We start from the raw sequence: 13,327 nt of genomic DNA, 5'->3' as shown, positions 1-13,327 counted from the left end.
TCCATGGGACACACGTCTTACACGCTCTGCTCTCCTGTCCCTTTGCACTATCTGTAATGGTGATTATTTTGTTCTGACAGATCCAGTCACACACTCAAACATTTATTACTGGATCTTCTGAATGAGTTTTATAACACGATTCCCCACAGCACACAAAAAATTCAAGGGAGACTTGCACTTTCATTCACATAATTCAGTTACTTAAGCACAGGCCTACGTTCAATTTAAGTGACGTATTCACAAAAGAGGAAGTGAACTTACAAGGAAAAGGGAGGATTTACTGTTGTTAAGCGTTGTTCCCTCTCTAGCAGTTGAGGTGGACAGATCTAAAATAATAAAAAGACTTCAACAGACCTTTTCACTCTACATGGAATCAGCACACAAGGGCTCTGTAGCTGACTGCCTATGGCTTCCCGCAGCTTTCCCATCCCAATCCTATGAGCTTTCTTACTCATTACTGACAAAAGAGGACTGTAGAATCTTCCTTCCAGGGCCAGGGGCATAAATAACCCTTAGCCATTATCAGAGAAATTAACTAAGGCAGAGCCTACTGAGTAGGATTAAGATCTACATTCACGCTGAGAACAGCCTCCTCTCTGACAATGAGAGCACAAGGCTCAGGGCTGTCTCATCTCATAGTCTGCCATTCAGTTACTCCCTCTGCCATTCCGCATCCATGGTTCTCAATCTCTCCACTGTAAATATCTGAAACAGAAACTTAGACTTTTATCCTTTAACTATTTAACAATAGCTCCAAAAACTATCAAGACTTTTCTCACTATTTATAGTATGAAGTACAGGCTCTGAATTGTAGGCCCTGGATTCCATCTCTAGCACCCCAAAAACAAAAGAAAACTAACAACAACAAAAAAAAAACCCCAAACCAAGGACTCAGCCTAGTACTGACCAAACTAAGACCTCAGTACTCCATGATAAAATGAGGGTCTAGGTTGCTGAACTCAACAGAATTCTAAACCCAGATGTGAAGCTAGTTTCAATGTTGTCCCACTTCACATCCTTTAAAATGGGACAGACTTTTACTGCAGAATACACTTCAAGACATTTACCCAAAACAATGAACACCAGCTTAGCCAATCATACAGCCTAAAACCAGTCCTGCGTCCCAGCCTACGTTATGCCCTTGCCTCTGACTCTGGGAATGTCAGTTACGTGAAGCCAAGTGCAGACCTAAGGACTCCCTCTTTAGAGTTTAGTCACAGTGAGAACAATTCAAGAAACTGCCACCTAAAAATGCTTTACAAAATTGCCATATACAATTTCATTTTAGAAAACTGACTGTAATTGTTTATAATTTAGGAGAAAGTCTTACCTCGCTTGGACTCAGTCACTGAAAATGAATTTAAAGAAGAACAGAAGAAATCTTCCAAGGTCGAGGTTAGAGGTGGATACAACTCTGCAAAGGAGGGCAGAGGAGCATACCTTGCACCAATGGGCAAGGTTCCAAGCAGAGATGTTGATGTTCTAAAGGGCAAGCTAGGAGCCACACTGGCTGCTGGGTGGGACCCTCTGCCCAGGGTGGAAGGCTGAAGAGAAGAAATGAAGAGATTCATGAACCTCTCTCATTGGCTTAGCTTCCTGGTTTTAGCACCAGTCTATCAACACAGATCCCAATAAGGGCTGTGCTGCACAAGAAGGCAGGCTTGCATCCGAATGGAAATGGAAAGAAGTCCAAGCCAGCAGTCTTAGATCAGCTCTGTACAAACACCATGGCAGGATGGACTGAATCCTCTAAAATCCAGTTCACAACTAAAAGACTGAGTCTTGGTGGAGACTTTTTTTTTCTGGTTTTTTTTTTTTTTTTTTTTTTTTTTTTTTTTGGTTTTTTCGAGACAGGGTTTCTCTGTGGTTTTTTGGAGCCTGTCCTGGAACTAGCTCTTGTAGACCAGGCTGGTCTCGAACTCACAGAGATCCGCTGGTTTGTTTGTTTTGAGACAGGCTGTGGTGTAACAGTCCTGGCTGTCCTGGAACTAGCTTTGTAGACCAGGCTGGCCTCAAACTCACTGTGTTACCATAGATGACCTTGAACTTCTGATCCTCCTGCCTCTACTTCCCAAATGGTAGGATTACAGGTGTGTGTCACCATGCAGTGCTGAGGATGTAACCCAGGCCTGCATGTACGCTAGCAAGTCATGAGCTACACTCTTAGCCCTGAACTCACATATTTATTTTATATTTATTTTTAAACTTTTTAAAATTTGCTTAAAAGGGGGGATGGGGCAGCAAGATGGCTCAGAAGTTAAGGCACTGGATGTCAATGCAAACATCATGAGTTTTATTCCAGGACTCTCATGGTAGAAGAGAAGGACCAACTCTTGCAAGCTGTCCTCTCACCTCCCCCACTTCCCCACACATGTGCACAAATAAGTGTAAAAAGACAGAAATCATGTGTGTGGTATATGCATGTGTGGCACGTGTGGAGGTCAGGCTGATATTAGAAAGTCCTCAACTGCCTTACCTTATTCTGAGACAGGGCATCTTCTCTAAGGCAAGAGCTCGTTGTTTCAGCTAGGCTGGCTGGCCAGCAAGTCCCTGCACTCCCTAGCTCCAGGTTACAGCAGGCACTACCATGCCTACCTTTCACGTGTGTGCCAGGGATCCTAACTCCGATCCTCAAGCTTGCATAGCAAGTACTTTACCCATTGAGTAAACTTAAAAAAAAATCAAATTTTTAAAAAAGAGATTATGTATTTATGTGTGTGAATGTTTTGCCTGCCAGAAGAGTCATCAGGTCTTTTGAACTGGAGGTACAGGCATTTGTGAGCCACCATGTGGGTGCTAGGAAACAAGCCTGGGTCCTCTGGAAGAGCAGTAAGTAATCTTAACTGCTGAGACATCTCTCAGGCCCAAAGTTTAATGTTTTTAAGGGAAGTAACTTGTATGTATGTATGCATCTATGTGTGTCTGTGTGCGCACACGCACTATGTGTGTGCAGTATCTGCAGAGGCCAGGGAGGGCAACAGATGCCCTAGAATTGATGTTATAAACAGCTGTGAGCTGTCATGTGGGTGCTAGGACTCCTAGGACTCAAACCTGGGTCCATGACTCCAGGTCGTGTGTGTGTGTATGTGTGTGCGCGTATACACATATATACACCCAAATATGTATGTGTGCTACTATGTACATATCACCTGATACACACACACATTGAGTGAGTGAGTGAGACAGTTTTGAGGAAGGGTCTCATTATGTATGCCTAGCTGGACTGGAACTACTGATATAGACCAGGTTAGCCTGAAACTCACAGAGATCTTCCTGCTTCTCCCTCACAAGTGTTGGGATTAAAAGCATGTGTCACCATGCCTGGCAAAGATTTATCTTTTTAATTGTGTGTGTATGTGGGAGGGGAGGCAGGAGAGGGGTCCTGAATATAAACATTAAGCCAGAACTCAAAGCTCAACCTTAGGTGTCATTCCTGAGGCTCTGTTAGCTGGCCAATGAGTCCCAATCTGCTGTGTCCACTTCTGCAGCTCTAGGATTAGAGCCTTTTTATACTGGCACTGGGATCAAACTTGGGTCCTTATGCTTTTACGGCAAACACTTTGCTCACTGAGCCATCTCCTGAGCTCTAATGCCTACTCTCTATCAGAGTATAAGGCTAACCTTTGCACTCAACAAACACTCATCAACTTCTAGACAGCACACTCCTTTCTTTTATTTCAGCAATGACCATGCTATCCAGTTATCTGTTATCTCCTCAGAAGAAGCGAAGAAAATGTCAAGGTAAGAAAGTCAAAGTGAATCCTAGAAGCAATATAAATTATCTACCACACTGCATTATACTTTAAACAGGAGGAACTATGTCCTTGAGAAGAGAAAGTAGGGTTGAGGAGATGGTTTAGAGGATAAAGTGCTTGCCTTGTAAGCATGAGGACATGAGTTCAATGCCTGGAACTGCTGTTAAAAGTATAAAAATAGGGCTGGAGAGATGGCTCAGCGGTTAAGAGTATTGCCTGCTCTTCCAAAGGTCCTGAGTTTAATTCCCAGCAACCACATGGTGGCTCACAACCATCTGTAATGAGGTCTGGTGCCCTCTTCTGGCCAGCAAGCATACACACAGACAGAATAGAATAGTGTATACATAATAAATAAATAAATAAATAAATAAATAAATAAATAAATAAATAAATAAGTGAGTAAGTAAATAAATAAATAAATATTTTTTTTAAAAAAAGTATAAAAATAGCTGGGTGGTGGCAGTGCACTGCACGCCTTTAATCCCAGCATTTGGGAGGCAGAGACAGGAGGATTTCTGTGAATTTGAAGCCAGCCTGGACTACAGAGTGAGTTCCAGGACAGGCTCAAAAATCTACAGAGAAACCCTGTCTCAAAAACCACAATAACAGGGGCTGGAGAGATGGCTCAGCAGTTAAGAACATTGCGTGCTCTTCCAAAGGACCTGAGTTCAATTCCCAGCAACCACATGGTGGCTCACAACCATCTGTAATGAGATCTGGTGTCCTCTTCTAGCAGGCATATATGCAAACAGAATATTGTATCCATAATAAATAAATAAATATTTAAAAACAACAAAGTATAAAAATAAATGAAAATTTTAAAAGAAAGAAGAAACTAAACCAAGCAGGAGATGGCTCAGCAGTTAAGATCACTTCTCTTCCAAAGACCTGAGTTCTGTTCCCAACACCCATATGGGGTGGCTTACAATTGCCTGTAACTCCAACTCCACAGGATCTGATACCCTCTTCTGGTTTCCACAGGTGATGTAGGTGGGTCTTCTATCTGTCTGTTGCTTTCATTGGTTAATTAATAAAGAAAACTGCTTGGCCTGATAGGTCAGAACATAGGTAGGTGGGGAGACAGAACAGAATGCTGGGAGGAAGAAAGCAGAGACAGGCAGATGCCATGATTCTCCAACCCAAGACGGACGTAGGTTAGAATCTTCCCAGTAAGCCACCACCTCGTAGTGCTACACATATTATTAAAAATGGGTTAATTAAGATGTGAGAGTTAGCCAAGAAGAAGCTAGATATAATGGGCCAGGCAGTGTTTAAATGAATACAATTTGTGTGTTGTTATTTCAGGTGTAAAGCTAGCCGTGTGGGAGCCGGGCAGGAACACAGCCCGCCGCTCCTTCTACACATAGGAACAGGTTTCCACATGTCACAAACACGTCTCACATGCATATATGCGCACGTGCGCGCACACATACACACCACCACCCACACTTTTTAAAAAGGGAATTAAATAGGAAACTAAACAGTGAAACTCACCATGACAGCATCATTTGTTTCTGGGGCAGAATCAAGGAGATCGTCTATGTCATCCCCAAGGACAATGTCTCCATCATCTACAAAGGTGTCTGGTGGCATAAAGGCGTACTTCCCTCCATTTGCAAACACTGTGGATGGCAGTGGGCTCTCATCCACTTGCAAAACAGAAGTTACAGGCATAACAGGAACTGAGGCCAGCTCACTACCAATGTCATGAGGAAAACTGGACATAGGAAGGGAGACAACTGGAAGTGCTTCTTGCCTTGGGGTTAATAAATCTGCAATATACATAGAAATTTACTCACTCCAAGTCACTGTATTTACAAAACAGGAGTGCTAATGGCCAATAACAGAACGTATGAAGGCTAGGTGAAAATATGAACAGTCAGTCTCGCTTTCATCCCACAGCAATCTCACTTGACAATACTATGTAATAAACACACTCTAGCACTGGCAAACTGGCAGGCTTATTTCAGAGGATTAAGATGACAAGTGAAAACATACCTGGCTCAATATCTTCCACAGAATAGTTCACAGCCTGGAAATTAAACCGATAGTGATCATGTTTTCATGATTCTAAACTCTAAAACAGTCAGTAAAACTCATCTTAGAAGACTGATGTAGATTTGCAAAGACATTTGACTAAGATACAAGAAATCAAAAGAACATTCAAACCACTTATCTCCTACTCTTTTTGTTATTTTGAGACAGGATCTCATTATGTAGTCCTGATTGGCCTAGAGATCACAGAGATCCAGCTGCCTCTGCCTCCCAAATGCTGGGATTAAAAGGTGTGCACCACCATGCCTTGCTTCTTCTCTTGAAACAATCTCTTGTAGCCCAGGATGGCCTCAATCTCAGGATATAGCTAAGGATGACCTTGAACTTCCGGTCCTCCTGCCTCCCTATCTAGGATTACCAGGCATCATCAGACCTTCCGGTCCCCCTACCTCCCTATCTAGGATTACCAGGCATCATCAGACCTTCCGGTCCCCCTACCTCCCTAACTAGGATTACCAGGCATCATCAGGCAGGGCTTTGTTTTCTTTTGAAGACAGATCTGTGTTGTCCTTGCTCACCTTACACTCTTGGGATCACAAGAGTGGACTTCTAGCAGACATGCATTTCTCAAAGGATATTTAGATGGGAACAGGGACTAATCCAATCACTGTCCACCAGCCCCTCACAATGACTAGTGTCATTCCAGCAACCATAAGACTTTAAAGTTTTAAAACAGAGGAAGAGACACGGTTTTACTCTGTAGTGCTGACTGGTCTGGCATTCTATGTAGACCAGGTTGGTCTTGAACTCACAGGGATCCTCTTGCCTCTGCCTTCAGAGACCTGAGACTAACAAATCTATTAGCCATTCCTGACAAGATTTTTCTTAATTAGATTTATTCATTTCAATGTTATCTGTGTTTTGCTTGTGTTGTGTAGGTATGTATACCACATAAGTGCTTGGTGTCCTGGAAGGTCACAAGGTAACATCAGGACCCCCTAGAAGTGCAGTTACTGAGGTGGAAACCACTGTATGGGTACTGGGAGCCACCCGGGTCCTGGTCCTCTGAAAAGCACCAAGTGCTCCTTCCTGTCTTTTTTTGTGTGGATAATTTCTTGTTTAAACCCCAATGTCTCTCAAAACTAGTATCTGGCTTTGATCTATGATTTTCAAAGAAAACTGAGCATCTGTTCACATCCTGTCACATGCTCCAGTGGCCTGCGGGAAAGCTGGCTCAGATTAAAGTACAGTACTTGAATTGTTTTGTTCTCTAAAGTGACCGGAAAAAAAAAAAATAAAATAAAATAAAATAAAAAAGTGACAGGAAGCCATGGCCAGTTTCATGTCTGAGGCATCAAAGAGACACGCTCTAAAACTACAAAAAGGACAGTTGCTAAGTCTGCCAGCCCTTCTTCTCTCAGAAGCATGATTTTTGCATAGATAATAACCCTACCTTGGTAGCCCCATCTCCTGGTACTAGCTTCAGAGAGAGCTGAAATAAAATAAAAATGCAATTTCAAAACAGAACCGACTCAAGATTATACAACAAAATGAAAAGGCCCTGAGAGAAGTTTGACTCACCTCAGCTCTAACATATGCTTTCCTTATTTTAAATCCCAATTTCTGAGCTAATTCTTGAGTTAGTTTTATTACATGTTCATCCTAAAAAAAAAGCCAACATTCATGAATGTATCTGCAGTGAAACAATCAAACAGGGCCGTGGCGTTTCCCAGCTAGACACTTGGTTTATTAGCTATCACACTGAACTGGAGTAGGCTGACGGCTGCAGGAAATCCTGATTCTTTCACTTGCCATTTCTCCACGCGAAAGCAGTAAAATATTTGGTGCAAACAAGTGAGCTGAAGAGTCCATTACATACCTGAGGCACTGCTAAGGAGCACTTTGCTACAGCATCATAGGCCTCTTTGTAGCGCCCTAAGTCACTCAAAGCCTTAGATTTCCGATACAGAGCCTTGCAGTTACTGGCATTAATACTGAGGACAGCATTACAATCTTCCAAAACTTTATCATGGAAACCCTGGTGGGAAAGGCCGAAAGAGAAAGCCAGAGTCACACAATTAATACCTCACTCTGATGCCTGTTTCAGACATGAAAACAAATATGTGACCACATTCTATGACTCTCAACTTAAATTCAAAGTTCACAATGTTATTTTTCATTTCCGTCATTTTGTTAGGATGTTCCACATACATAAAAGTGGGAAATTATCATGAATATCTGTGTACTTCCTATCCTGTATCAGACAAATATGAGTACTTGGTCAGAGAGCCCGATGTCTCCAAAGAAGAAACTTCTGGACATGGCTGGTACCCCAGTGTCATAATCTATTCGATTTCCTCTCGTTATCAGCACTGCTTTTTTTTTTTTTTTTTTTTTTTTTGGTTTTTCGAGACAGGGTTTCTCTGTGGTTTTGGAGCCTGTCCTGGAACTAGCTCTTGTAGACCAGGCTGGACTTGAACTCACAGAGATTCGCCTGCCTCTGCCTCCCGAGTGTTGGGATTAAAGGCGTGCGCCACCATCGCCCGGCATCAGCACTGCTTTTTAAATCCATTAAAGATGTCAACTGTGGAGGCTGGGGAGATGGATCGCAGTTAAGAGCACTGGCACCCTTCCAGAGGACTAAGGTTCAATTCCGAATGTCCACATGGAGGCTCACAACATCCTCCTCTGGCTGCACAGACACAGGCAAAACACTCAAACACGTATACACATGGTACACGTATGTGCATGCTGGTAAAACGTAAAACAAAATAAATCTAATAAATGCATTTTTAAAGTCATGTGAGGGGCTAGTGAGACGGCTCACCAGGTAACCCTGATGACCCAAAGCTGCCCTCTGACTCTATACTCTCATCTCTCTGCTCTATAATAAATAAATAAAGTGGGTAACTACAGTAATGATAGTATGATATATATGTATGTATATAAAATGTGTATACGTATACACACACATTTTTTTGTTTGTTTTTTTTGAGGCAAGGTTTTACTGTGTAACCCTGGCTGGCCTCAAACTCAGAGATCCACCTGCCTCTTCCTCCCAAATACTGGGATTAAAGCTGTGCGCCACCACTGCTCAGCAGTGTGCTTAGAAAGAGGCTGGGGGGAGCTCAACCATGAAGTGCTTGCCTAACATGCGCGCAGGCCCTATATTTCAATCTCAGCCCTGTAAGGAATAAAACAAAACTTCTTATTTAAAAAAAAAAAGGGGGGGGCTAGAGAGATGGCTCAGTGGTTAAGAGCACTGACTGCTCTTCCAGAGGTCCTGAGTTCAATTCCCGGCACCCACATGGTGGCTCACAACCATCTATAGTGGGATCTGATGCCCTCTTCTGGCATAAAGGTGTACGTGCAGATAGAGCACTAATATACATAAAATAAATCTTAAAAAAAAATCAACAGCGATAAAAATACTGCAAATTTATCTTGCAAGAGATTGTTCTTGGCTGGCACCTGGAAGTCTTCCAAGACTACAGAGATACAGCAACTATTCTTTGTAAAAAGAAAATTAAAAAATAGAAGAAAAAAGGGAGGGCTGGAGAGATGGCTCAGAGATTAAGAGCATTGTCTGCTCTTCCAAAGGTCCTGAGTTCAATTCCCAGCAACCACATGGCAGCTCCCAACTATCTGTAATGAGATCTGGTGCCCTCTTCTGGCCTGCAGGCATACACACAGACAGAATATTGTATACATAATAAATAAATAAATAAATATTTTTTTAAAAAAAGTTATAGAAAAAAGGGATTGCCTGTGCTTACACTAAAAACAAATGTTCTTTCTCTGATCTGAACACTGTATAGTGCACACACATCACTCACCACATGGCACCCACAAACCTCCACTGCTGACATGTCAATTTTAAAAGTAAAATGTAAGTAGCTCTCAAATAGCTTATTAACCAGGGACACATTATAGAAAGCAACATTAGCCACCCATGCGCACATGCACAGTGCAGCTCAGTGGTGCATGTCTAGTGCAGCTCAGTGGTACATGTCTAGTGCAGCTCAGTGGTACATGCACAGTGCAGCTCAGTGGTACATGCCTAGTGACGTGCTATGGCTTAAAAGCATAGGGGCTAGGCTCCACACCTAGTCCAGGGCAAAACTTAGGAAAATGGCCTCTTATTAACATATTACAGCACTGAAGAAAATGCTCTAGAACTCACCATATTAGAATAGCAGGCAATACGATTTATATGAAGTTTTTCAATGATTTCTTTAGGAATTAAAATTTCTTCAGACTTTGCATAATCAGCTATACTCAAAGCTTCGGAGTACTGACTTAGAGAGCTACTCCAATCACATTCCCGATAAGTATCATTTCCTTCATTAAAAAGATTTCTCACGAGAGCATGCAAATACACCTAAAAAGAGAAAATTACCTCTTGAAGCCAGAACAAGGTAAGACAGAAGTAAATATCATGTTTATGCCTAAAACCTCAGAGAGCACTGCTGTAGGAAAGCCTGTCGCTGCTGCCTTGCTAGGAAGTTCATCCTTCTTACTTCTGCAAGAGAAAATACACTCTCCCTATGAGAAAAAAACAGGGTCAAAAATACTTTTTAAGTGTACTGTGTACATCTCTGACACTTGGCACAGTCCTCAGTCAAGAGAGTACAATTTACATTTATGGCTTCAAATTTGCTGTCATCCTCCTGCCTCTGCTTCTCAAGAGCTGAGATTATAGGTATGAGCCACCACATCCAGCTTTGGTTTAAGTCTTTGACTTTCTTTTAGAAGTCTTTCTGATAAGGCAACAGTAATAAAGACTTTCATGTGCTGCTGTGCAGCACACTAGGGAGCGTGTGCGTGTAGTGTACACAGTACCCTTTAGTATCTTCATGTCTTTACCAAAACAGTCAAAACCTTTCCACATTTTCAACACATCATTACATTTCATGTTTAAAAACATTTTGTCTTGTTGGGACTGGGAGGAGTAGTTTTATGCATGCGACTGTGAAAAAGAAATTTGGGAGTCAGACCTCTCCTTCCACCATGCGGGACTCATTCAGGTCATTAGGCTTGGTGCCTGGCGCCTTTCCATGCTGAGCCATCTCTCTGGCCCTGTATTTCCTCTTTTACAAGCTATTTCCTTAGACTGTTGCCTGATTTAAGGGAAGGAGATAAGGCTAATAATTTGCTTACTAAGCGACTATACCTATTTTTCGATATGTACAAAAAAATGCCTTAATATTCTAAGAGACCTTTTCTATCACAAGATCCTAATATGCACACATGTAAGATGCCTAGACTGTTAAGGAACAACCAGGCATCAAGGCCTGATGTGGCTATGATGTGTCACACAACCTCTGTGGGCCCAGCTCCACGTGCGGGAGAACAAACGGATTTTCCAGATATTTCGGCCAAAGACTTAAGACTTCCCTCATGAGAATAGGGAGGAAAAGAAACTGAACACAGGGGAAAGAGGAATGTGGACACTTGCAGACACACATCCTCAGAGATGAGAAGCAATGGCCTTCTTCTCCCTGTGCTTGGCCAATTCAACCCAGCTCTTCCCTCCCATTCTCTAGACAACCCTCCTTCAGTGCCACCAAGACTTATCAAGATGAAAATGATGACACCCACATTCTCTGTTCAATTACACCCCACGTATAATTGATGAAATAGTATTGACAGAGGGCTCTAAATCCACACTAACTCAGAACACACTAACACAGGAAAGAAAACACAGGACAACTGTCCCAAAAAGTCCCAAAGGCTGTTCTATATAGAAGAGATTGGCAAGTTTTTTCTATAAATGCCAAAAAGTGAGCATTTAAAGCACTGTGGGACACTTAAGTTCTGTCCTATGTCCCAAAGTGCCACAGAGAACACATAAACAAATGGCTGCAGTTGCAGTATTCTGATAAAGCTTTATTTGTGAAAGAGGGCAGCTGGTCAGGGCAGCTGTGACACACAAGACCAGAGTTTACTAAGTCCTGCTGCAGATGGTAATTCTTAGACTACTGTGACTACCCACAGCTCTTCCCAAAGTCATTACCGCATATTGCTCCTGGGTCCCTGGATATGACAGCGGAGACCTGAGAAGAAGAAACAAATCCATTGTAATTACCAAGATCTACTGGAAGTCTTGTTCATTTGTTCTGATACAGTACCCCTGATGGACATGGAACTCACTGAGATCAGCCCACCTCCACATCCCACGTGCTGGGATTGCAAGAATGCTCCACCCTGACAGGTTCCCTAGCAGCATTACTCAGCCAGAAGTTATCTTAAACTGTGCTTTTTAGGGGCTAGAGAGATGCTCGGTAGTTAAAGTATTTGCTGCTCTTGCAGAGGACCCTGATTTCAGTTCCCAATAACCATATGGCAGCTCAAAGATCCAATACTCTCTTCTGGCTTCTGAATGCAGAATTCCTATTGCAAGTGCTAAGGTATGTCTCCTCCCCAACAGGACCAGAGACCCTTCTGCCTGAACATGTCCCTGAACAAAAGCTGTCTGTCACTGGTGCTGTTCCTAACAGCAAAGCCCGACAGCCAAAGCCTTCTGTGCTGCAGATGTTCATTCCAGATGTTTAATTCGCCAGAATGCTTCTTATGGAAATACATCCCAATTCTTCAGACTAATTTGGAGGAAAGGGCTGCAACATCAGGGCTGTAGCCCTAAAAATATAAAAATATATTTTAAAAGTATAAGAATACCCAAAAGGGGGCGCATGCCTTTAATCCCAGCACTTCGAAAACAGGAAGGCAGATCTCCAAGTCCAAGGCCAGTGTGGTCTATAGAGAGAGTTGCAGGACAGCTAGGGCTACAGAGAAACCCTGTCTTGAAAAACAACAACAACAAAAATAATATCCAAAAAGAAAAGGGAAAAAAAGTGCTCAAATGAACACGTCCTTTCCACCCCAACCTGAACACGTGACAGCTCCTAGTCTGTCAGGGACGGATTCGTGCTTATAATCCCCTGAGCACTGTGACAGTTCCTAGTCTGTCAGGGACGGATTCGTGCTTACAATCCACCCCAATCTGAGCACTGTGACAGTTCCTAGTCTGTCAGGGACGGATTCGTGCTTACAATCCACCCCAATCTGAGCACTGTGACAGTTCCTAGTCTGTCAGGGACGGATTCGTGCTTACAATCCAATACTTCTGAGACTGAGGCAGGAGAACTGCTAGGAGGTTGAGTGATTCTACTTCAAAACAGAACAACACAAGCCTGGAAAAACCCAAGAGATCTCTGATTTTTCACATGTGTGGACTTCATACATAGTACAGGGGTGGTCATCGGATAAACACAGCAGTGGGCCATGAAGTATCAAGTTCTTACTGGATGAACTGTAGACCTTCCTTAATATTGTGCTGTCTTTTTCTTCTCTCTTCAGACACACTGGACATGTTACCCGCACATCCACTTGCTAATTGAGCAATCTGCAAAGAAACAAGGCACAAAATTACTGTACCTGCCAGCAATTCTGCATTCCCCACTAAACATCCAGAACTCTAAGCAGTCAGGAAGCAGAGGAAGGCAGATCTCCGTGAGTTCCAGGCCAGCCTGGTCTACAAAGTAGTTCTAGGACAGTCAAGGCTACACAAGAGAAAC

At 42.7% G+C, this 13,327-nt stretch overlaps 1 protein-coding gene across 1 annotated transcript in view; it reads right to left on the bottom strand.

Annotated features, from left to right (window-relative positions):
• Nucleotides 1–13,327, bottom strand: part of Zc3h7a (zinc finger CCCH-type containing 7A) — a 43,671-nt gene that overhangs the window by 15,734 nt on the left and 14,610 nt on the right. Inside the window, exons 2-11 of the mRNA XM_057774590.1 lie at nucleotides 13,055–13,155; nucleotides 11,767–11,806; nucleotides 9,934–10,131; nucleotides 7,630–7,788; nucleotides 7,332–7,412; nucleotides 7,204–7,242; nucleotides 5,754–5,787; nucleotides 5,250–5,527; nucleotides 1,331–1,544; nucleotides 262–326 (exon numbers count right to left, since the gene is read on the bottom strand). Coding sequence (XP_057630573.1) covers nucleotides 262–326; nucleotides 1,331–1,544; nucleotides 5,250–5,527; nucleotides 5,754–5,787; nucleotides 7,204–7,242; nucleotides 7,332–7,412; nucleotides 7,630–7,788; nucleotides 9,934–10,131; nucleotides 11,767–11,806; nucleotides 13,055–13,122 — 1,176 coding nt within the window. The 5' untranslated portion in view covers nucleotides 13,123–13,155. The remainder of the gene's footprint in view (nucleotides 1–261; nucleotides 327–1,330; nucleotides 1,545–5,249; nucleotides 5,528–5,753; nucleotides 5,788–7,203; nucleotides 7,243–7,331; nucleotides 7,413–7,629; nucleotides 7,789–9,933; nucleotides 10,132–11,766; nucleotides 11,807–13,054; nucleotides 13,156–13,327) is intronic.

The sequence above is a fragment of the Chionomys nivalis genome, chromosome 7 (genome assembly GCF_950005125.1).
Source record: "Chionomys nivalis chromosome 7, mChiNiv1.1, whole genome shotgun sequence".
NCBI classification, from domain to species: domain Eukaryota; kingdom Metazoa; phylum Chordata; class Mammalia; order Rodentia; family Cricetidae; genus Chionomys; species Chionomys nivalis.
The sequence above is the reverse complement of the archived record's forward strand: the minus strand, read 5'-3'. Positions and strand labels throughout refer to the sequence as shown.